At 41.0% G+C, this 24,328-nt stretch overlaps 1 protein-coding gene across 3 annotated transcripts in view; it reads left to right on the top strand.

Moving 5' to 3' along the window:
- The window catches only part of SHTN1 (shootin 1), a 101,003-nt gene that overhangs the window by 24,559 nt on the left and 52,116 nt on the right, over positions 1–24,328 (top strand). For 2 of the 3 annotated variants that reach the window (XM_019459568.2, XM_019459570.2), the window contains exons 3-8: positions 1,346–1,406; positions 8,769–8,863; positions 14,723–14,891; positions 16,678–16,775; positions 18,736–18,817; positions 22,651–22,745. In XM_019459568.2, the coding sequence (XP_019315113.1) occupies positions 1,346–1,406; positions 8,769–8,863; positions 14,723–14,891; positions 16,678–16,775; positions 18,736–18,817; positions 22,651–22,745 (600 nt within the window). The remainder of the gene's footprint in view (positions 1–1,345; positions 1,407–8,768; positions 8,864–14,722; positions 14,892–16,677; positions 16,776–18,735; positions 18,818–22,650; positions 22,746–24,328) is intronic. The other variant, XM_019459569.2, reaches the window with a different exon arrangement.

Below are 24,328 nucleotides of genomic sequence, written 5' to 3'. Positions count from 1 at the left end.
AATATCCAAAGGCATGAAATCCCAATATGTTTATCTGGCACGGTAGGATTCAAATATAATTGAAAGTTGTGCTTTATCCACATGACCCTCTGGTAATGGTATTAGAGTAGTCCCAGAAAACTCAGAAATTAATTCTCACTCTAATAGTTAAAAATAACTTTTTAAAGTTTTAGACACCTACGATGAAAATCTTTCTGAAATGTGTTATACTTAACCCGGTTTGTGAAACTCATGGGTAAGTCGCATCAGTCCTCATAATGAACGTGAGGCTTTTATAGCATTCATTAATACCTTCAGGGCTTGTAAAACTAAGGGATGCTTGTTTCTATACCAGACACACTGGAAGGTCCTCATGCTTTAAAAGTTATTTTTGCCTTTTAAGGTCTTACTCCTCCTAGTCTTTTCAGTGAGTCCTCCCACCTTTTAAAACTAAAAATTTCTTGGGGCACCTGAGTGGCACAGTTGGTTGAGCGTTAAGTCTCTTGATTTCGGCTCAGTTCACGATCCCAGGGTCGTGGGATCAAACCCCACTCTCTCTCTCTCTCCCTCTCCCTCCCTCTGCCCCTCTCCCCAGCTTGTACGCGCTCTCTTTCTCTAAAAACCAAAACAAAAAAAACCCCACAAAAAAACCCTAAAAAATAGTTTGTCAATGACACATGCTTATTGTGGAATATTTTGTCTTCTCTTATTTTAATTTGCTACCTTCTCTGTAGAATTCTGAGGATGCAAGGATATCTTTTTCCCTGAGTGAAGGTTTCAAGGGACGCAGGGCAGCAGTTTGTGTTCAAGTGTCGTCACTTCCGGTTGTGCGCAGGTGTTCTGAATAGTTCTGGAGAGATCGTTCCTATCCAGTTTCAGGGAATCTGAGCTGCAGATGTGGGGGGTGTTCACTGTATTAGCCAAATACCCACTTAAAAAGAGGCACATATATTCTCTTAAAAGAGTGATTTGAACTCAAGGATGTTAAATGGGTCCGTTCCTGAGGAGATAACGAGCAGGAGGATGACTCATTATCTTAGAAGGTCCAAGGAAAGTGGCCAGATACAAATGGTACAAAGACCATGCGACTGAGTAGAATAAGTACCATGTGACCATGAGTGCTTCTTAAAGGTTTTAAATTTTCGTTTTCTTCTCATAAAATTGTTACTGTTTGTAAGTTTGCTCTTTTTTGCCTTCCCAAGCTTATGATAAAAATTTAACGTTTCCGTGTTTTCTCATTTCAGTGTGACAAAATTAGGCAAGCTTATGGTAAAAATTTAACATTTCCGTGTTTTCTCATTTCAGTGCGACAAAATTAGGCAAGCTTGTGATAAAAATTTAACGTTTCCGTGTTTTCTCATTTCAGTGCGACAAAATTAGGCAAGAACGAGATGAAGCTGTTAAAAAACTGGAGGAATTTCAGAAAAGTATGTAAGCCTTTCATTGGAATTATTGTAAACACACCCCAACTGTGTTTTGGGATTATGTGGGTAGGCACGGCCCCTGTGTTTAGTTGCCGCTGCATTGAGTATCCAAGAAAGCAAGAATTGTCCTCCCATTTGCCACCCCCCCCACAATGTCCTGGCATTACTGTAATTTTCAAACAAATGCAATGAGCGTTATTGTTTTATGAGTATGTTATTATAAAAGACAGTTTGCCCTTGTTATGAAAAAATTTTACTATGTAGAACAGTCGAAGGAGAACAAAAATTACTTGTTATCTTGACTCTGAGAAAAGGCAGCGTTAGTGTTTTATAGTCTTTCTTTCTTGGTCTTTTGTCTGTAGGCAATATGTGTGTCCACAAAAAGCAAAGCCATGCTTTGCATTTAGTTTTGCAGCCTGCTCTTTTCAGGAAACGGTGTATTTTTTGCATGTCAGTAGAGATGTATATTTGTTTCAATTTGTTTTTATATTAATTTGTTTTAGTATTTGTTTTAATTGTTGTCCATCTTAGTCTCTTATATGATCGTACCATAATTTATTTAAACATTTTTTTTTTCAATGACAGATGATGGATTGTTTTGGAGTTTTAGATATCCTAAATAATGCCACGTCAAGTATTCTTACACATCTTTAGAGTGGTCTGATTTGTCTCTTACCTTAATTCATAGAAAAGGAATTCTAGTTCACAGAACTTACACATTTTTTTAAGAGTTTGCATGTTTGAAATGGCCCCGTCTCACCAGGGAAAGTCATATGCCCATAAAAGCTGTAATCATCTAAATTTCTGCTATGGTCTTATTTTTGTATGTGATCCAAATCTGTTATTAAAAAAAAATTTTTTTAACATTTATTTATTATTGAGAGACAGACACAGAGTGTGAGCAGGGGAGGGACAGAGTGAGGGGGAGACACAGAACCGGAAGCAGGATCCAGGCTCTGAGCTGTCAGCGCAGAGCCCGACGCGGGGCTCAAACCCACAACCCTCGAGATCATGACCTGGGCTGAAGTCGGATGCTTAACCGGCTGAGCCACTCAGGCGCCCTTATCCAAATCTGTTATTACCTTATCCCCTAAGATAGAATATATCTGGTCGCACTCAGAAGGAGCAGAAGGAAATATGTCATGGGAAGAGGACCAGACCTTAGCAGGAAGAGTGACCCTCTCCCTTGGAAGCAAGATCTTTCCCATCTTTCTGCAGATGCGGCATTAGGCTGTTTGATTGTATCATAAAATGTTGACTGGGTAACTACACGACAAAACAGTTTATTCTTGCTGAAGGTGAAACAGCCATAAAAATGCAGCATTATCGTTAATTTCCATAGCCAGGTTATTTCAAGGGTCTGGCTGTGACCAAATCTCAGGGGAATATTGTTGATGTTACCTATCTTTGGAGGCCAGTACGCTGTGACAGAAATATGTCTTATTTGTGAATGTGTGAATTGCAGTGGGTGTAGGACTTTCTTCTTCCCTGATGCAGAGTTAATGGGATGTTCTACCACCAAGTCACACCGAAAGGGTTATGCCATGGGCATTGTTACCAATTCATGTTCTTGAGTTAACTCTTGATAGTGGATTGGCATGCTGTGTGTAGCGGGAATAATTCAAGTTCTTATGGTTGGACTTACCACAAAATGCTTCGGTCGGGTACGTAGTAGGCATTTTGCCTCTTGTGTTATGCACACGTGGAAGGGGCTTCCCTCCAAATCAGCCTACCTTTGGAGTAACACATAAACTGTTCTCATCTATTTCTTTTTCCCTCTTTGTCTCTTTTCTCTAAATACCTTTGATAGTTTTAAAAATTCACACTTTTCCCTACGAGCAGCTCAAAGCCTGAAAGAATCAATTGAAAGGTTAGTACAACAATCTTTATTGCTGTCTTCATTTAATTTTTCACTTTTCTAAGTCAGCTCAACCTTAAAGCTTGGATGACAGGAAAACACAGTGCTGACTCTTGACTCGTCTCAAAAGAACAGGAAATGGGGAGGAAGAAAACTTTGAATATTTGTTAAAACATTACGACTGTGGTCGATGACCTTTGAACTGAGGGTGGAAGTTCAGGTTTGGAAGGGAATGCCTCAGTTACCACCCGTAAAAAGCGCCCTTTGGTGTCAATCCACCTAACCCTGAACGATTTCCGCATTCGTTAAGATTGGGATAAATGATCCTGCCTCACAGGCTGTTCAAGGAATAAATGAGATACTTCATGTAAAAAGTGCTGAATGCATTGCCTGGCGTTAGAGTTCAAGGACTCCGTAAATATTAGTTGCTGCTGCCAGCATCTCATTCACTGCCTCGGCCAGAGTGCCCTTCAGTGTTAAGAGGACAGGAGTTAGTTCACGATTTCATTTTCGGACAGGGAAAGTTTCTTTGGGTGCTAAGCGGAAATCTGCCTGCCTATAACGTTTACCTGCTAAACCTCGTTCTCCGAGTGCAGAAGAGAGCAGCTGAACCAGGTTTAGGAGGAGCTCTGTTCCACAGGAGGGCTCTACCGTCCCGGCTCAGCGTGCTCTTTCTAGCAGGTTTCGTCCAGATTTCCGTGCAGCTCTTCCTGAGCCTTCCTCCTGTCTTCCGGCACGAGGAGCATCACTGCCTAGCAAAGCCATGTTCCCTATGAAGGCAGATTCCTGTGCGAGGAGAAGTAAGTAAAGGTCTTTGATGCCCTCCAGCCAGAACCTGAGAGCCTTTGCTCTGTGTTAGGGCACACCTGTTTTCCTGCACACCTGCCGGCTTTCGTCACTGTTTGCACACTATGTGAAGACCTTGCAGGTAACCTGATGTTGCAGGAGAACTTGTGGTACGTTCATCACATCTGCTTGGGAGACACCCTGCATCCGAGTATTGCTGACAGTTGGCTGGATGGAGAGGAGTTTTGCTCAGGGTGGCACCATTGGTGGCGTCCCCTTTGTTAATTTTTTTTTTTTTTTAAGTTTATTTATTCTCCCATCCAAGTACTAACCAGGCCCGACCCTGCTTAGCTTCCGAGATCAGACGAGATCGGGCGCGTTCAGGGTGGTATGGCCGTAGACTTAAGTTTATTTATTCTCGAGTGAGAGAGTGACAAAGCCTGAGCAGGGGAGGGGCAGGGAGAGAGGAAGACACAGAATCCGAAGCAGGCTCCAGGCTGTGAGCTGTCAGCACAGAGCCCGACGGGGAGCTCCAACCCACGAACCGCGAGATCATGACCTGAGCCGAAGTTGGACACTTAACTGGACCGAGCCACCCAGGCGCCCCTGGTGGTATCACCTTTGAATACAACAAGTTAGAAGGAGACATGGAGGAATGGGAGTCGCCTAGAAATTGGTTTGGCTGGGCCTGACCGGTTAGAACTCTGTAATTTGACATCTGTTACTTGACTTTTTGGGCTTCAGTGTTCTCAAATACAAAACTTGCGATAGTACATGCCTCCTAAGACTGTTGTGAGAATTCACGACAGAACACATGTAAAGGGTGTGGAACAGGCTGGACACGTAGTTGGCCCGATAAATGGTGATGGTGGTTGTGTCCTGAGCAGTTCTGTTCTAGAGAGAACTTCTGTTCTTGTAAAAGGGTGTTCACAGATGAAGGTAGGCCTGATCTGTTTTCTCAGTCGTTGAGACAAACACAAACCTGGTAACCTAGTTGATACCTAGCATCATGCTAGGTGCAAGGGAGTCCCACGTGAGCAAAGAAAAATTCCTGCTCTCATGCTCACGGTTAATAAAAGACGAAAGCAGGGGCACCTGGGTGGCTCAGTCTGTTGAGCATCTGGCTTCGGCTCAGGGCATGATCTTGCAGTTTGTGAGTTTGAGCCCCGCGTCAGGCTCTGTGCTGACAGCTCAGAGCCTGGAGCCTGTTTCAGATTCTGTGTCTCCCTCTCTCTCTGCTCCTCCCTCGCTCGTGCTCTGTCTGTCTGTCTCTCTCTCTCTCTCAAAAAATAAAAATAAACCTTAAAAAAAAAAAAGACAAAAGCAAGTGACAAAGAAAGAAAAGCCCAGTTGCCCTACGGTGTGATGCATTCTATGATGGCGCGTATGTACATGTGCTTTGGGGTCATGAAGAGGAGAAACAAACTTGGCTAATTCAGCTCGACTGGTAGACGCAACAGTCAACGTACTTTTAGGTTATGCTTCTTACTTCTCAGAGTCATTAAAAACAAGTGTTACTATGGAAAGTATCAAGCTTATGCAAAAGTGAGAAAATAGTATAACGAACCCCCATTTATGCAGTATACAGCTTTGACAGTTAACCAGCTGATGGCCAAGTTAATTTCATCTCTGCATCCATACCTCTGCTCTCACCAACCTCAGATTATGTTGAAACGAATTCTAGCCATCATCTCATTTTATTTGTAAATATTTCAGTATGTATTTCTAAAATACCTGGATTCGGCTTTCTTCTTTTTTAAAACATTTTTAAAATTTCATGTCATCAAAAGTTTTTAAACTTTTTTAAACTTTCATGTCATCGAAATTATAGACACTTTTAGGGGTAGTGGTCATGGTCTGTGGATATTACGAGACAAGCCTGCGTTCAGCACCGTAAGGCAAATCACTGAATGAACACCTAAGGGTTTTTAAAACTTTTGTCCTTTGGAAGGTGCAAATGAAATGATGTATTACAGAAATATCTGTTTTGTGTCACGTAACCTGACTTTTGGTTTTAGAAATGAGGTCATGCTTTTCAAAGATATAATTGCCCTTTGAAGTATGTTCTCTTTTGAATCTGGAAAGTTGATAAGTACGTTTCTTTGCTACCTATTTAGCATAGGGATAATTTTTTAAACTAGAAATCAAAGCACAATTTCTGATTTCTACTGTTCCCTCTTAGAGGAAGAGATTAAAAAAAAAAGCACACCTACCTGATGGAGTCTACTGTATGAGAATTGGAGAAAATGGGGGCTAGCGCTACCTATGTAAGTTTATCAAGTTAAATTACAGGGCCGATTTTTACAAAATGTTCAGAAAATAAGTTTTTTTTTTTTTTCTTTTTGCTAGGCTTAAACCTGGCTATGGTGGAATGATTTTTCTCACTCTTCCATGAGCAAGAATGTTGTTGAATAAAAAGTCAAATTCCTATGAAACATGCAGAGTGTTTATGTTTTTGTTATGATCATGGAAATACCAGATTGTGGGAGAAGAAGTCAAGTAGTTAAGGCTAAAAAATTCAAAGTAATATTTGATGTTGTAAAAATTGTGTAGGTTTCTTTTCTCTTTCCTTCACATTTTTGAAGAACCTACCTTGTAAACACAGTGATAAAATGCCAAGAATATTAGGATTTTAAGGAAATAATAGAGCCTATTATTTAAACTACAATATAAAAGGCAATTATATTGATGAAGAGCTACATGGGCTTTGTGTGTGTGAATAAACTTGGCCTGTGTTCAGCTTCTATTTGTTCTTCTGGCATAAACACATATTGTGTGTGATTCCAGTTTAATGGGGACCCGTTTGTATGCCAAGCAGCTGCATTTTAGGACCTATTGCGTGATTTCATAGCTCTCTGAAAATTGGTTCTATTCAGAACAAGAGATAGAATAGGAGGGGGGGGTGTGGAGGGGGGGGGGCGCAGAGCCTCAACACACAATCATTTCTTTTCAATTGGAGCCAGAAAGGTTGATGACAACATGACCATTGTGTTATAATGATAAGACCACTAAGGCATCTGTACCTCTCATCAAGGCTTTCACACAACAGCAGATACAATTTAATTCACTGCTCTGTCAGCAGTGCTGATACCATTATGCCGTCTGTCTCCACAGTTATAATCACTGTCCTCTGAGAAATGCAGTTGAAATGATCTTGAGCAGTCAAAGAAACTCTCAATTAAGGCTGCCACTTCCAATGTGTCAGATTGTGTCTTATGCACTTGGTACAATTTTCACTTCCAATCCTGTTTATTTACAATGTCTACCAGTAATTACGCTTAACGTGTCATTTAGTGAGGGGGGCCCCTGCCAAGCCGATTGTTGGGTGCTGCCGTACCATTGAGTGGGAGTTTCTCGAAGTCAATGCCATCAGCAGCTTTTAGGCCCTGATGGGATGCGGTAGTAATGTTGATAATGCAAGTATCGTGCTCATCAAGTCATAATTAGATGCCACTCAAATGTGCCACTTGTAATAACAGTGTTGATTCATGTTTTTCTCGGTGACTGCAACTACTAATTAGTTAAGTGGTTTTTGGTTGGCCTGCATTTGCTGCAGATTATTATTACCCCTGAAAAAATGTCAAGGTTAGAGATGTTTCTGGCCATTTAGTCCTGCTTTATGAATCTGAATATTAACATAATAAGAACTTTGGACAGACTTAGGAAGTAATACATTTTTGTATTTAATTTGGAGAGAAATTTTTCCCCCCCTGAGTTTAATCATAATTGCAGGTTAATTAAGCTTAAATGAAGCAAAAGTAATCTCTCTTTGTGTTATGTGAGCCCAGTGCTTTTTGCCTAACTTTGTTGGGTTTCACATTTGGGTAGACTTAATTTTTCTTTCTTAAGCCAAACAAATGTCAATGAGTATACACCTCTACAGTTAAGTTTAAGATTCTGAGCGTTTTCTTTTAGCTAGAAACATGGGCGAGAGGAATTGGCATGTCCCTTGGTCTTTCGAGTACGATTCAAGTTCTCAATTTTGTACCTGTAGATCTCCATTTATATAGAGCAGCTATTTAGAAAAAAAAAACCTCAAAATAACTATTTTTCAGGCATTGGTAAAGTATCGAATAAAATTCTGTTTTCTTCCGAATTTCCTAGCAGTCTGTGATGCAAGCAGTATCTGATTTCATCGTCCTATGGTGCATAAACCTTGTTGCTCTGCTTTTCTGCCTTGGAGTTTAGTAAAAGTAACCGCTTTGTCCCTGATAAAGACTGCTGTTACAGTACTGACCATCACTAAGCTGCCACATCCGTTACTCCAGTTAAAGAGATCAATTGGAGGTTTATTTTTAAAAAATGTCTCTTTTGCTAGCTTTCCTTATTAGATCCACGTGTTCTGTCCTGTTATGCAAAGGAAATCACGTGTGCCACTTTTTATTTAGGACAGACTCTGTCGTCCAAATTCGTGGACGTGTCTGGCTGCATGCACAGGTACATGGGAAGCAGACGCTTCAAAAAACTTCCTAACTAGCTTTCCTAAAATGTGTGCACCGGCAATAAAAGCCTCTTCCTTGTGTTCTTTTTTTCCCTTCCACATTCATATATTAGCTAAGATTTAATCAGGACAGCCTCTTCAACACTTTTTTTTTCCATGAGAGCTGAAGGTCTGGCTAGCTAAAGAATTGAAGTATTCTGAGTCATGGGACGAAATGTGTGGGCTTCTGGAATCACTGACTAATCTCTGAATGCTGAGACTTTTTTCCCCTCATTCCTAGTTTCTCACATGGTTATAGAGGAAGTCAATTTTATGCAGAACCATCTTGAAATAGAGAAGACCTGTCGAGAAAGCGCCGAAGCTTTGGCAACAAAGGTGAGACTCTTTAAAGAAGGGAATTCTACTTGAGCTTTTTAATTTCAACGTGCTTTTCTGAAGAGTGGCCTCTGCCCTTTTCTGCCCCTCTGGTTTTCTAATCCGTTGTCTCCACTCTGACGATGAGGACAGTGTTATAAGTTCTCAGACTCCTGGAAGCGGCTTATGGAAATATCTTACTGCATAGGTTATTATGATTGCAACAGGGGGCATTTCTTTATATGTATTTCAGCATTTGTGCTTTTTTGCCTGTGAAAAATGGCCCCAGAGGAGTTCTTCCAGCCGGACTTCCTAGATGTCTGTGCACTGGGTGAAAATGTTAACCAAGTTTAAAACTAACCTGGTGGGATGTAAAGGATCAGTGAGTGTTTCGTGTTTGATTTAGATGAAAAAGTCAGCCTCCAGCCTTATATTTCAGGTGATTATTTGTGAAAGCAGAGTGAGGGCATATGCTAAAGGTGACCTCCAGTGCTCTGCTGATTGCTTCTCGCTGATGAATTTACCAAGAGTGTAATTTTCTATATTCTGTCTCATCAGAAGTACATTATTATTAAAGAATGTTTTTATCTCCGTCTTACGTATTTTGGGTTGAGTAAAATGCATCTGAACCACTTCATCAGGAAATGGATGACAGCAATTTTTAGCCAAATATCATTAGTAATTGCCGGTTGTGTGTCTTTCCCCTCTTCCCCATCAGGTGCCTCCAAAGTGTGTCTTTGGATGTGACTGAAATTCTGCAAATCAGTCCATCAGTCCGTCTGTATATCTCTCTATTTAATTTGTATGCATTAGCAGTGTGCTTGCTAGAGGTGTTTGCTTAATTGTTTGTGTGATGACACTACGTTGGGATTCACAAGATAATGCAGCCAGAGCCTCAGAATATAAATGATGTGCATGCAACTTCCCTTCTGTTATTTGTGTCTGAAGAATACGTAGCAGTGCGGGCCTTCACTTTCAAAACGATGATGATGTGAGCGCTCTCCCCCCGCTGCATCCGTGCTACACGTCACTAAGTGTTCACTGGTCCACAAAACTGCGAATTCTCTTCTCAAGTTCTGAGGGTCTTCTTTTGGAACAAGTAGAAAAATGTAGTCGGAGCGCACTAGCTGCTCCGAATTTGCAGTAGCTGAGGATGGTCTCTGTGTTTCCTCTCGCTATTCATAAGTGCCTAAGTATTCCTGTTGCCAATAGGACACGTGGAACGAAAAGGTTTGACTGACTCTCAGGATGGGCAGACTTCACGGAGAGCAGCAGTTTGGGAGGCGGTGTATACAGGTTTCATTCCCACTTATGTCGTTTTGGGCATATGTGACTGACTTTGGGCAGGTTAGTTCTGGTTCCTGGACTGCTGTAGTCTCCTCTTAAATGACAGGATAGACTAGAGTGAGGACTGAAGGGAGAATGGGGAGGACTTTTCTTTTTTTCGTGATGCACTTTACTCATGGGTCTGTACAGGCCCCTTTATTTTTTTTGTTTTTATTTTTTTAAGCTTATTTATTTATTTTGAGAGAGAGGAAGAGAGAACATGAGCAGGGGAGGGGCAGAGAGAGGGAGGGAGAGAGAAACCCAAGCAGGCTCCTCACTGTCGATGTGGAACCCGACGCAGGGCTCGCTCGAACCCACAAACCGCGAGATCGTGACCTGAGCCGAAATCAGGAGTTGGTCACTTAACCCCCTGAGCCACCCAGGTGCCCCTGTATAGGTCTCTTTAAAGAAAGATTTGATTCCTGCCTTTCTGTTTTTAACTAACAGGTGACTTTGAGCAAGAGAATGCACCTCTCTGAGCTATGGTTGTCTTAAGTGTCAGGGTAGACCAGTGTTGATTTCTTAAGAATACCCTACACCCACTGGTGGCCACGTGTGGGCTGAGAAAGCTGCCATGTGACTGTTATGGTCATCCGTGGTTATGAACCACTGTGTTGCTAATCTCAAAGGTCAGTTTTGTAATTTAGTCTTGACCATGGGACCCTTCCCTCTGCCATTTGTCCTCTGTTCTTTATGAAGTCTTTTGAAAATGGACATACGGTTTGTTTTTGAGGATACAATGTGACTTCATGGGACTTGGAATAAAAACACAAGTCAACAAAACCTATAGATGTGCTCATTGGATCTGGAAGATCCTACAGCTTTGAATGCAAAGTTTGGAAGCTTCTCTATATGTATGATCAATAAACCACACATCCTGATTTAGATATCCCAATTGTCATTTTTGAAGGTAGGCTCCATTTTTAAAGCAGCAAAGTTTCTGCAAATTTATTCTTATTTTCCTGAATCTTTGCTTTCAAATTAATGACAAATGGAATGTTTAGTTCTTAAGGTGCAATTTGCATAATGTTCTTAAAAGCAAGGGTGGGTACTTTGCTAAAATGTGTAGGTTAACCTGATAAATGTGGACCAGTTATTTAAACCATATGGTCCAAATCTGTTTAACTTGCTTATTTTGTATCTTTAAATATTCATTATGCTGCACCCAATATGAAAACTACCTAAATTTGAATGTAGTAGAGCATTCTGTTACTGTAGGGTTATAAAAGATTTAGTTTTGCTTTGTGACTTAGAATGCTTCCAAAAAACAGTTAGCATGCCGTTAACATATATAACTTGATGAATAATAACTTTGGTGAAATTGCATAGCCAAAATTTGTGAATTCATAGTTTCCAAAAATACCCAGTTAGCACGGTCATGAGATCTTTATGTACATAAATCTTACGTTTCTTCTTCCGAAACATGAGAATGATGTTTCAGAGAAGACTTGAAATTTTCTAGGTGGCTTTTTTGTTTTTTTCTATTTTTTGTGACTAGGCTCCATGCCCAATGTGCTGTTTGAACTCATGACCCTGAGATCAAGAGTCCATGCTTTACCTACTGAGCCAGCCAAGCACCCAGTGTGTGGCTTTCTTCTTGAGTTAGTAACTTTGTTAAATAGAGTAGTATGGCCAGCCGAGGGCTGGTGGATTTTAGTGCCTGACTTGATAGAGAGAGGCATTAAAGTCTTTTGAGGGTAGGACTGTTAACTATCAGGTTATTATTATTGTGATGGTGGCCCTGGAGCTGACGTATTAAGCACCAGATGGCAAAACTTAGCATTTTTGTGCTTTCGTGAGTATCCTGGAGGAAGAAAAAATTGCATGGATCATGGATGTATATCTTGGTTGAAGAAAACGAGCTGATAGACTATTTCCAAAGAAAAATCAGATGCACAAACTAAACTTCTTTTGTAAGAATGAGTAGCGAACACTGAATTTTTACTGCATGTCAGTCACTGTGTTAAATACTTTATATGTAATATCTCCTTCAATCTTCACATTATGGAGTAGAAGCTGTTTTTCTCCTTAGTTCGCTGATGAGGAAACTGTCACCCTGAAAGATGAGGTTATTCTAGAGGCAGAAACATTTGATTACAGAGCAGGATTCTTGACTCTGCTGATTTTATAGAAATGTATAATAACACATTGCCTTTCTCTGTATCAAAGATTCTTAGTATTGACGTACATTAGAGTCACCCAAGGACTCAGAGAAAGTACTGTGCTGGGTTCCACTCCCAGAGGTTTGGGTCTGTTGCAGGCCTGTGCAGTGAGAGTTTTTAAAAGCTCTCTAGAGATGTTAATGTGCAGAGCTGGAAACCATTAGTTTAAGTGGTAGGAGGCAGAATTACAAATGAAGGCTTGAGGGTTTTTTTCACCTTTTCCTTAAATTGTTATTTCCTCCTAACGTTCAGAAAAGATGGTGTTGTCCGGGAATTGACCATGATCCTTGAGCACAGCATAGGTCTACTCTGTAGCATTCATGGTTCAGAGAACCCACAGCAGTCTTCACTCGAATGTTTCATCTGAAGAGAGAGAGGCTGAGAGAGAGGACGGGCTCCCATCTAGTTCTTGATCCTGTAATGTACCTTGGGGAGCTAGAAGCCCGAACTGTGGGCTGGGGACAGGGAAGAAAAGGGCTGTGTCAGATTCCCTAAATAGAACTCACTGGGCTTCCCAGGGAGAATCTGCAGAAGAGTTCATAGCCATTTCTGACGGATTGATTCTTCCTGACTCCCCAGAGAGGTCAGGGAAACCTCTTGTGCTCCAGACCAGGCTACTTAAGATATATTTAGATTCAATGTTATTGGGGTGAGAATCAGATCTCCCAGTTTGAAATGGTCTGGGCTTTTCCCCAAGGAGTCCTAATTACCACAAATGAAGGGCCAAAGCCTGACAAGTAAGTATGAGCACAGCTTACTCTGACATAAGGTGATTAGTGGAGAAGGGGAGTTAGCTTTCCATTGAACTAGGTCTCTGTATTAATTTCCAGTGTCAGTTATGAAATCCACAACTTGTCGTGTTGGTCATTGGCCCTTAGCGAAAGAAACATGGTTTCATCTCCAAATGTTCGTATGTTCAGAGAAGACCTTTTATTTTGCAGTCTTGAGAAGAGAAAACATGAGAAAACCGTATTTTCCTTCTGTGGACTTTGGACCCAAGTTTAGTCTTTTTTTTTTCTTTTTGATGTTTATTTTTGAGAGAGAGAGCGTGCTCGCACATGCAAGTGGTGGGGAGAGACAGAGAGGGAGACAGAGGATCCGACGTGCCCCATGCCGTGCTCAAACTCACGAATCCTGAGATCTGACTGGAGCCGAAGTAGGAGGCCTAACTGACTGAGCCACCCGGGCGCCTCCCCTCCTCCAAGTTTACTCTTTGTGTGTGCTTTGTACTAATATTCATATGGACATAAACATGAACCAAAGAAGGCAATGATAGTTGAGCAACTGAAACTAAAAAGCAATTAATTTCTGCAAAAGGAGTAACAAATACATTAATGAATTAGGATTTCTTTTCTTTGCTGTGAATTGGAAGTCTTTATAGAGATAGTAGAAACATATCTTATGCTTTCTTCCATTGTGTATTATTAGAACTCTAGATGGAAACACATCTTGAACTGGCTTAAGAAAAGTAGGAATTTGTTAGTGAGGGATATTGGAGAATCCCATGGAATCTATGAGCTAGGAGAGTATTTCAGGAATGGACTGGAGCCCTGTGGGAAACCCATCTGCATTATTTTCCTCTGCCTGTCTCTACACATCAGCTCCATTTTTGGCTTTGCTATGGACTCCCTTCCTCTGTTCCTCAATTCAGAGTTAGAATGTGGGTGCCAATAGTTTCTGTACATGCAGACGTGTGGAAGGAAACTCCTCTCCGTGTTCCAGCCTCCAGATTTCTGGAGAACGGATCCATCTGACCAAGCTTGGCCTCGTGTGCCTAATCTGTGGACTGATTAGCTGTGGCCAAAGGGATAGGGTGTGCTCTGGGGGAACATGGTTGTTCCCGTAGCAATCCTGCTGAACAATGAAGAAGAGTGTAGCAGTGTCCAGAGAAGAGAGAGGGCTGAGCTAACAAACATTTACAGGGCATGCATAGCAGCAAAGAAAACATTTTTTTGAAACAAAATGCCTTAATTAAATTGAAGTAAATTGAAATCTGATTTAATCTAGACCGGTATTTTATCTTAATTCTTCTTATATCATCTGTTATAACTAGCATTTTCCCGTGCTGCTGGCTGTAATCCAGGCATCAGGTCTTACTTAACGTAACAAAGTCTATACTGATGTTTTATTTTAAGTTCTCTTATATTATCAGTTATAGCTAGGATTTTCCCAGGCTGCTGGCAGTCATCCAGGCATCAGGCCTTACTTTAATAAGTTTAATATTAAAAAAGTGTAAATAAAACCTTACTTAATGAATCTTCTAATTGTTAGTTCACGCTGTGAATGTTGATGAATATGGAAGACAGAAATACACTTAATCTGTCTATTGTTTAAAAATCCAAGACACTCATTTGACTGCTGTTAAAATAACTGTTTTTATATTTTGCCTCAGCTAAATAAAGAAAATAAAACACTGAAAAGAATCAGCATGTTGTACATGGCCAAGCTGGGACCAGATGTAATAACTGAAGAGATCAACATCGATGACGAAGATGCCAGCACAGATCCAGAGGGTGCCGCGGAGACTTGCGTCTCCATACAGTGTCAGAAGCAGATCAAAGGTGGTATTCTTGGCTCAGTCACCGAGCATATTTTTGATAATGTTTCTCAACCCTGGTTGTACATTGGAATCACTGGAGAACTTTAGAACTTGGGTTCTGCCTCAAAACATTTCTGATTTAAATGTTCCAGGGAGTAGCCTGGTTTGAGAATCACGACAGGACGTGACATTGGTGTGTTACGACTTTCTTGTTTGGGATTAGGCGCTTTTGAAAGTATTGTCTTGATAGAAACAGCTAGTCTGTAAAACTGCTTAAAAACATGGACTATAGTTAAGATGTTTTTGTTAAGTGAAAGAAAGAATGGGCCCACCTGGGTGGCTCAGTCACTTAAGCGTCCAATTCTTGACTTTGGCTCAAGTCACAATCCCAGGGTTGTGAGATCAAGCCCCACATCAGGCTCTGCACTGAGCCTGAGCGTAGAACCTGCTTAAGATTCTCTCTCCCCGTGTCCCTCTCCCGCACTCACGTACATTCTCTCTAAAATAAAAATTTTAAAAATATGCCTTAATTTTATCCATGATTATATATACACATAATTATATGTACACGCTGTTTATGTTAATGATACAGGAAGGCAGTCTGGGGCTCAGTGGCTTCTGGGGCATTTTAGCCTTTGGCGCATGTCAAAAGCAATACTCGTTAGTTTCTTGGGCAGATAAAACTTCAGTTGCCAGTAGGAAGAAAAGAGTAAGAAGAAAGCCATCCTTACCTGACCCTCCACCCCCTTAATCTAAGACAGAATAATATTGATATGGTTGGAGAAGGAGAAGAAATGTCTAGGATTTTCTTTTGTTCCTAGTTTCCCCTTCTGTTAGGTCTTGGATGATCTGGTCTCTTGTTTTTCCTTCAGGATTAGCCACCCAGTGGAGACCGTGATTTTGAAATTAAGTGTCTGAGAACTCCTTCAAGCTGGGTTCATGTAAAAGTTTGATTCCCCATTTGTAAATAACCCCAGAGAAGGTTTTTTTTTTATTGTTCTTGGAGAAGGGTAAGAAATTAAACGCAGTTAAAAACCAAATCACAAAACTGTAGGCCTGGGTATCAATTTAAGTACTTGGTGCTAAGCTGTGTATATATATTTTTTAACATTTGAGTGGTGGAAATAACTTTCATCTAATACCAAAAGCATTTGCACTTACAGTTGCTGATATTTCCATCTTGGTAATCCAGTCTTCGTTAAATCCCAATAATCAGAAATATGAAATAACTTAAGAAACCATGCACCAAAAACTCTGGAGAGAAAATTACTAGAATTAACCCTTTTTCAAAGAGGTTGTATTTTCAGTCACTTCAAATAGTATTTGAGGGCTGTCCACTGGCAGCAGGTCAGGATTTTTTTCTGCAAATGAAAATCTGCAAATTATCAGCTGCCCAGTTGTTTATTGTATTGTGACGAGAGCCCATGGCCATTTTAAAATAAAGAGGAAATTAGTACAGTGCCTTAATTTGTTTCCCTGAAATCTTAAAAAAATTTACTTCTCAAAGGCCAGGTAGTTTTCTAAAATATGTGTTTGATAGAATGTAAAGAAAACATGATCTAGTATATTTAAGGACATGGTGAGATCACGAGATATAAAATTATTAATAACTGTGGCTGTGTACGGGGGCACAGAATGAGATTTCCATTGTTCTCTGCTTCTTCATTTTTGTTTCCATTGTTAAATAACCTTGACCATAAGCTACACGTGCACTGGCATTTTCAATTCTTTTGACAGGATTGATTTCTTCTTTTAAGAAGAAGTTCATTGATATTGTTTCCCCTTTTATTTTTGCTTTGAAAACGCAGAACTTCGAGATCAAATTGTATCTGTTCAGGAGGAGAAGAAGATATTAGCCATCGAATTGGAAAATCTCAAGAGCAAACTTGTAGAAGTAATTGAAGAAGTACGTATCTTAGGCCCGAAAGGCAAGCCTTTTGGTGTTTTCAGGGCATTTGGAGACCGGCTAAGTTAAAAACTTGCCTTTGGGAGTTCATTTCGGACACGAGAACCATGTACTAATCTTAATCTTGTCTTCTGCCCCCTGTTTCAAACATACAAAACACCGTAGACAAGAAGATCGTGAACATTCGTATCCTCACTACTTAGCTCAGTAAATAAAGCACCAAAATAGCAATGAAGCTCTCCCTTTGCCCCCCCGTCTTTCGCCGTGTGAGACAGATTTGTAAGCATGGCACCTGCAGTTTAAGTCCTCCACTTTATTGCTGCTGGTGAAGAAGTGTGTTGCTTCTCCATCAGCTGGTTGGCCGAGTTGGGCTGTCCTTGTGTGCCTCCAACATAAGCACACGTGATAGGCGGTAGAATGGGTTCAAGTGGGCGTTTGGAGAATCTTCTTATTTTTCCGTGTGAATGGTCTTGAGGGGCAGGAGCACATAATTGCCTTTCTCTGCACGACGCTTCGAGGAACTGCAGTCTTGATTTAGCTTGTGTCAGTGAGTGGCTCCCAGATTCTGCAGCCCAAGCTTCCAAACCCACACACTCCGGCACCTAGCTATCCCTCCGGTGGCTTACAGGTAATGCCAAGGCCTCGATCCCTGCAGTGGGCAGCCTCATCCAGTTACCTAAGTTTGCACAACGTATCTGACCGTTTTCTTAAGGGCCGTCATGGGAGACATGTTGGGAAGCAGTGGCCACCAGTTTCAGCCTCGCTCCGGTTTCCTTACTGTGGCAAGACATCCTAACGAGAGAGACGAAGGGTGATGATATTTTAGAAGTGGGATTCCTGTTGGAGATCTTATACCGGTTACTAATTCAAACCAAAATAAAAAATCTAATCTATACTAAAAGCAACCAGTTCACAGGCTCTGGCATGCTGATTGATTCAGTCCTTTTCCAGGACCACGATCTTAGTTTCTTAACTGTAACCATAGGAGAGAGACACACACATTTTGATGTACTCTGTTCCTTAATTATGATTATTTACTGATAATCCTGCCCCCTCCCACTTAGAAGTGTTATCGGAAGCCCTTTCAGAAGTTATTTTTGTTATGACTATTTCAGACGTGTGGAAAGTATCAAAAACAAAATAACGAATATCCATATGCCTACTACCTGGCTTAATACGTAGTCTTGAAAATCCCAGTGGATTTCTTCCTGACTGCAATCCCTACCCTCCCTGCCCTGTTTCCCTAAACAGTCATTATTCTAAACTTGTTTTTTATCATTCCAGTGCATGTATTTACATCTTTTGCTATAATAAATAGTATTTCGAGGGTTTTTAAATGATGTAAATGTACCTGCTTTTTAAAATTCAATATAACGCATTTGAGATTTATCCTCTTTGATAGATGTAACTTCACATTCTTTTTTGTTTTAATTGGTCCTATATGATATTCTTTCCTATTGGCCGATGTCAAAATTACCTCAGAAATGTGTTTTGGGGAAGATTTTCATGTGTGTTTTACTCAAGCCCAAAGTCATCGAAGTTTAAGGTGTTTTTTTACTTAAAAAAATTAATGTACATTTTACTTAAGCCAAATGTCATCAGAGTTTGAAATGAATACCAAAATTGAGTATTGGATCTCAGACCAAATGATTCCTCTATTTTCTGGGTGCTTTCTGATTGGATTTTTGCATTTTAAAATATGAGCCATTTACATTGTTAGGGACCAGTGCCATTTGGAATTTGTAAATAAGTTCTCTACCAAATGTATATCCTAACTTAAATAGCTACCTTTGAGGCCTTAAGAAGGACCTTAATAAAAGCCCAACACGGTAAAGCCAATGACTGCTTTAAATTGTAGCTTTGTGTTGAATGTTGGACAGCAGTTTGAGTGTTGCACATCGCCATATGTCGTGTTTTACAATGTTGGGTGTTTCCTTCCCCCGCAATCTCACAATTTTAGGTAAATAAAGTTAAACAAGAAAAAGATGTTTTGAATTCAGAAGTTCTCGAACAGAGAAGAGTCTTAGAAAAATGCAATAGAGGTACGTGTTTCCAGTCTTTTTTTCTCCGATACATATGTAATTTATTTGGTTTACATCCATTTTGTGTTGTTTTATACTTGTGCCTAAAGATTCTTGTAGCAAGAATATCTTGTAGCAAGAATAGTGTTTTTTTCCCGATTTCTAGCAATGAGTCTCTCTCTTTTCCGTTGTTTTATCACCCACCTTAGAGTCTTGGGACTTCTAGGAAGTGCTTTTGCTTGAGGAAATTACAACCCACTTTAAACCAAAATACTATTCTGTCTCTAGGTATCCTGGGACCATGGCCATATTGGCTCTCCCCTAGTATTTATGTATTTTGTAGGTTATTTTTAATCTGAAAGAGATGAGGATATCTACATAGATACATGCAACATGATATGATTTTATTTATTTATTAAAATTTGTTTAATGTTTGTTGATTTTTGAGAGAAAGAGAGACAGAGCAGGGGAGGGGCAGAGAAAGAGGGAGACACAGAATCCGAAGCAGGCTCCAGGCTCTGAGCTGTCAGCACAGGGCCCGACACGGGGCTCAAACCCACAAACTGCGAGATCGTGACCTGAGCTGAAGTTGGATGCTTAACTGACTGAGCCACTCAGGGGCCCCGATATGATACAGTTTTAAATTGAGAGGATGTAGAAAATGGGGCAAAGTGAAAGTAAAATGAAATACTGGTACGCAGATTACATGCTTGCTCTGAAGTCGTGCACATTCCTGCCTGTGTGCCTGAAATCTGGCTCTGAGCTGTCCGGCCGTCAGCATGATGAGAGGTTCATGATATGTATCTGAATCACATAAAAATGAACCTCTTGATCAGGAGAAGCAGACCTGGTCCCATGGTGAGAAGGAGATTTCTCCAAAGGCTACCTTTAAAGAAAACAGAATCCTTGCTAATGAAACACAGCGTCAAGTCTCACGGGGACAGTTTTTTAATGTCCCCTGGTTTAGGACAAGAGAGTGATGCCGAAGTGGAGTTCTGCAGACACAGTTCTGAGCTTTTTGTCCCCCCCCGCCCCCCCTTCACTCTCATTTCTAGTTCAGAAGCTACAACACTGAAAGGAAATCTTCCAGCCTTCCCTGTTATGATCGGTGGTGGTTCTCCACCTTTGTGTCACGAATTGAGGTTTTTGAATAAATGAAGGACCTCGTAGTTAAGTGTGGGAGATGTGATAGACTGTGACATTTGCTCGGCTGTCTCCACATTTAGGAAGATAGTAATGGTCTTGACGTACTGTGCTAGAAGCAGGGGGTTCTACGAAGGTTAATCACATGGGTCCTTGCCTTCAGAGAACCCTGTATCTAGGAAGAGAGAGAGATTATGTAAATAAACGCATGACTAGGACCAACCTAATTTCTTTCAGAATCCAAGTAAAGAGGGCCAGGACATGTGCAAATTCACTTTGTATTATGGTGCTCTGGACATAGAAAAGAGAGTCAATTATCTTGCCCGGGGCTTCCGATACTCACCGCCGTCTTTGTTTTCTTCCTGAAATTTCTTTTTTTAAATAGGTTTGAAAATTATTTAGCTCTCAGGGACCTATAATTCACATCACAAACCACCACTTCTGTTGCTTTACTTGGTAAGACTTTTAGTCTTTCCTCTGAGAAGGCAGTAGATTTACGGCGTACAGAGTTTGAAATTCTATGTCATTACACGGCAAACCCGTCCTTAGTCAGTTAGGACTGAAGTGTCCTGGCGGAACGTTGTGTGAAAGGAGCCATTAAGAGAGCCTTTTTAAAGATTTTATTGATATGACTCAGCTCGGGCTTGAAAGTACCTCTCCAGAGGCAGACTGAGAGACTAGTGTGATATCTACCTATGTTGTGCCTAATTTCTAACACCGCCATCACTCCCTCTGGCCTGTCTATATCATTATTTAACAACACAGGCCTCAAAATGTCAAAAAGTAGCAAAGCTTTCACGTTGCTCTTATTTGACAGGACCTTGCCTTTGAAGATGTCTGTCCTGCATTGATTCTTTAATTCAGAGCTCTGACTCTGGGCCTGAATGGATCTGAGGCCGTTTGTCTTTATAAACATGGAAGATACTGGGGCGCCTGGGTGGCTCAGTCCGTTAAGTGTCCGACTTCAGCTCAGGTCACGATCTCGCGGTCCGTGAGTTCGAGCCCCGCGTCGGGCTCTGGGCTGATGGCTCAGAGCCTGGAGCCTGCTTCCAATTCTGTGTCTCCCTCTCTCTCTGCCCCTCCCCCGTTCATGCTGTGTCTCTCTCTGTCTCAAAAATAAACAAACGTTAAAAAAAATTTAAAAAAAAAAACATGGAAGATACTTAAAAACAACATATATGCACATGTATATGTGTGTGCATATATGTATACATATGTATACGTATACATATGTATACATATATACACACACGTGTGTGTATATATTTTTTTATGTTATATATATTTATATATATTATACACACATATATATATTTTTTCCTTTTCATTCAGGTAATATACTTTTTTGGTGGAAAGTATAGATTCATGTAGGAATAGGAAAAGGGAAAAAATTTCAAGGTTTACAGTTCAGAAATAAGCGCTATTAACATCGTGTATATTCTTCCAATGTAAAGAAAGCTCTCTCTGTTAAATCGTTTGCTAAATGTGTTTATAACATTTATGGAAGATGAAGAAAGTATCAGCAAAGAAATAATCTCTTTACCCACTGGTACTTTACAAGCACCCTGAACATCAGTCTCTATTTGTACCTCTTGGATTTTTATCATTTCTTTTCTTTATAATAAGTTCTACCAACTATGTAGATATCTCTAGACAGCACGTTCTTTAATTTTGCATATTTTTGAACTTTATATTAATGGTATCCCTTCACATGTGTGCTTCTGCAACTTTCTGGGTTTGTGGGGTCTATCCCTGCTGAAGGCCATTGGTGTGGTGTGTTGATTTTCACTGCTGCACAATATGCCATTCAATGTCTATACCAAAATTCATTGACCCAGTATCCTGTTGGTGGATGTTTGAGGTTTTTTTCCAGTTTTTTTGCTATTCCAAGTTAGACGGTCATGAAAATTCTCACAGGCATCTCCTGGCACACATATCCAAGCATTTCACTAAGATCCACGCCAAATACAAGTTTATCCTCTGTCCCACTGCGTGATGCCAGAGGACTTACTAAGTAGGTTTACATTCTGGTTAGCAGTGCGTTTGTTCCCCTGTTCTTCATCCTCTCCAGACTTGGTGTCACTCTCCTTAATTTTTGCCAGTTCCCCCTTGTGAGTATAAAAAGGTGCCTGTGGTTTTACTCTCCATTTCTCTGATTACTAATGAAGATGAGTATCTTTCCACGCGTTCACTGGCCTCTCACGTTTCGTCTTCTGCGAAAGGCCTCGTCGATCTGTAGCTTTTAAAAAAGGGAAGTACGCTCATTTAAAAAAAAAATACCACGAATGTCTTTTGGTTCAAGAAATATGCTTCTACAATGTCATTTCGATGGCAGAATTATATTTCTTGTAAATTATATACTCTACTGGTCGTCCCCCATGAAACCATCTGGATGATTTCACTGTCGTCTATGGTGATGCTGAGAGCATTCTCGCAGCTTAACCTCTGGACGTGTTCATGATTTGCTCTCTCGGGGGAATCAGTACCTTCCTAAACATGCAACTGTCGAGTCGGAGAGCATGAATAGTTTTGGATTTTTGATTCACATCGCCGAGTTGTCCTCCAAAAAGGTTTGATCAATTTATATTCCAAGCAGCGATGGATGAGGGTGCTTGCGTGCCGATGCAAAGAATCTCTTCAGCACTGCTTTGCACCCATCTTCCTGATAGTCTGTGTTGTGTCTTGTCCATTTCTTTTCCTCCTCTCCTCAGTGTCCATGCTGGCGGTAGAAGAGTATGAAGAGATGCAGGTTAACTTGCAACTGGAGAAGGACCTTCGAAAGAAGGCAGAGTCATTTGCACAAGAGGTAAGTATCCAGAGACCTAGTTTTTTCGTTTTTTAAAAAATTGTTTTAAGCATTTATTTATTTTTGAGAGAGAGAGAGAGAGAGACAGGGCATGAGCAGGGGAGGGGCAGAGAGAGAGGGAGACACAGAATCCAAAGCAGGCTCCGGGCTCCGAGCTGTCAGCACCGAGCCCGACATGGGGCACAGAGAACCCACAAACTGCGAGATCATGACCTGAGCCGAAGTCAGACCCTCAACCGACTCAGCCAACCAGGCACCCCTCCAGAGACCTAGTTTTAAATGTTTGTTTCTTAAAGAACTTTGGAGATGACGTATCAAAATAGGTTGTTTTTTTTTTTTAATTTTTTTTAACGTTTATTTATTTTTGAGACAGAGACAGAGCATGAACGGGGGAGGGGCAGATAGAGAGGGAGACACAGAATCGGAAGCAGGCTCCAGGCTCTGAGCCATCAGCCCAGAGCCCGACGCGGGGCTTGAACTCACAGACCGCGAGATCGTGACCTGAGCCGATGTTGGACGCTTAACTGACTGAGCCACCCAGGCGCCCCCAAAATAGGTTTTGAAATTGAATAAGAACTTACCACTTTGTTTCTAAAGATTTTTTAATATATTTTTTTAAGTAATCGGTACACACAACATGAGGGCTCAAACTCACAATCTAGAGATCAAGAGTTGCATGCTCTACCAACCGACCCAGCCAGGCACCCCAGAACTTATCACTTAAAATAAGGGAGGCGGCTATGAAATAGCATCAAGGTCCCTGATCGTGGTGTCAGTAGATCTGGGTTCAAATTTTGGCCACGTCAGTCAGTCACTCGTCGTATGACTTAAGAGTATTAGCCTTCTTGGGGCTTCACTTTCACTGTCTGTAAAATGGGTGATGCTTGCTAGTGGCTCAGCCAAGTGATTTCAAAATCACATGGCAGGATTCTTCAATCCTGGTACAGGATTTTGTCCTGTAACATGCTGTACAAGGGAAAGAAATTCTATTTGGGGATGCCTGTAACTTACGATGAGAAGTCCAGCTTGAGTATGGGATTCCTGTATATTTCACAAAGCCCTAAGAATCCAGGGTCCATCTCCAATACCACCTCAAACAACAGTATCATGGTGTTAGTATTTCTCTTCACCTCCTAGATGGTGATCTCCTTACATAAGCTGATTCTTCCACTTGCTGTGGAACACTGCCACGCTGTATACCCATTATCTCGGCCTTTCGCCAGAATAATGGTTTTCCTCTCGTGTCAGAGATAAGCTTTGAGCTTCTCATGTTCCGACCACCCTTCGTTGACCTGTTGTCACTGGGTTTTTCATGGCCCTGGGGCTGGTTTACAGGGAAACGATGAGGCACCAGTTGGCTGAACTATAACAGCTTGTGATACGGCGCTGGTCTGCCCGAGATTTCCATCTACCTAGAAGCAGTTTGAGTCTGCCTGTGCCCTGTAGGTCGTGCCAGAAAGTAGCTAAGGAAATGTAAAACATTCATAGGTAGAAGTAACCAAGGTGTAGAAGGAAGACAAAGCGTGGGGTTATGGGAATGACATTTGAAAATCAGATTATGGTTTTGTGCAGGAGTCTTTCTG

Source organism: Panthera pardus, unplaced genomic scaffold (genome assembly GCF_024362965.1).
Source record: "Panthera pardus isolate Hobbes unplaced genomic scaffold, ASM2436296v1 HiC_scaffold_22, whole genome shotgun sequence".
NCBI classification, from domain to species: Eukaryota; Metazoa; Chordata; class Mammalia; order Carnivora; family Felidae; genus Panthera; species Panthera pardus.
Note: the sequence above shows the minus strand (reverse complement) of the source record. Positions and strands in the feature narration are given on the sequence as shown.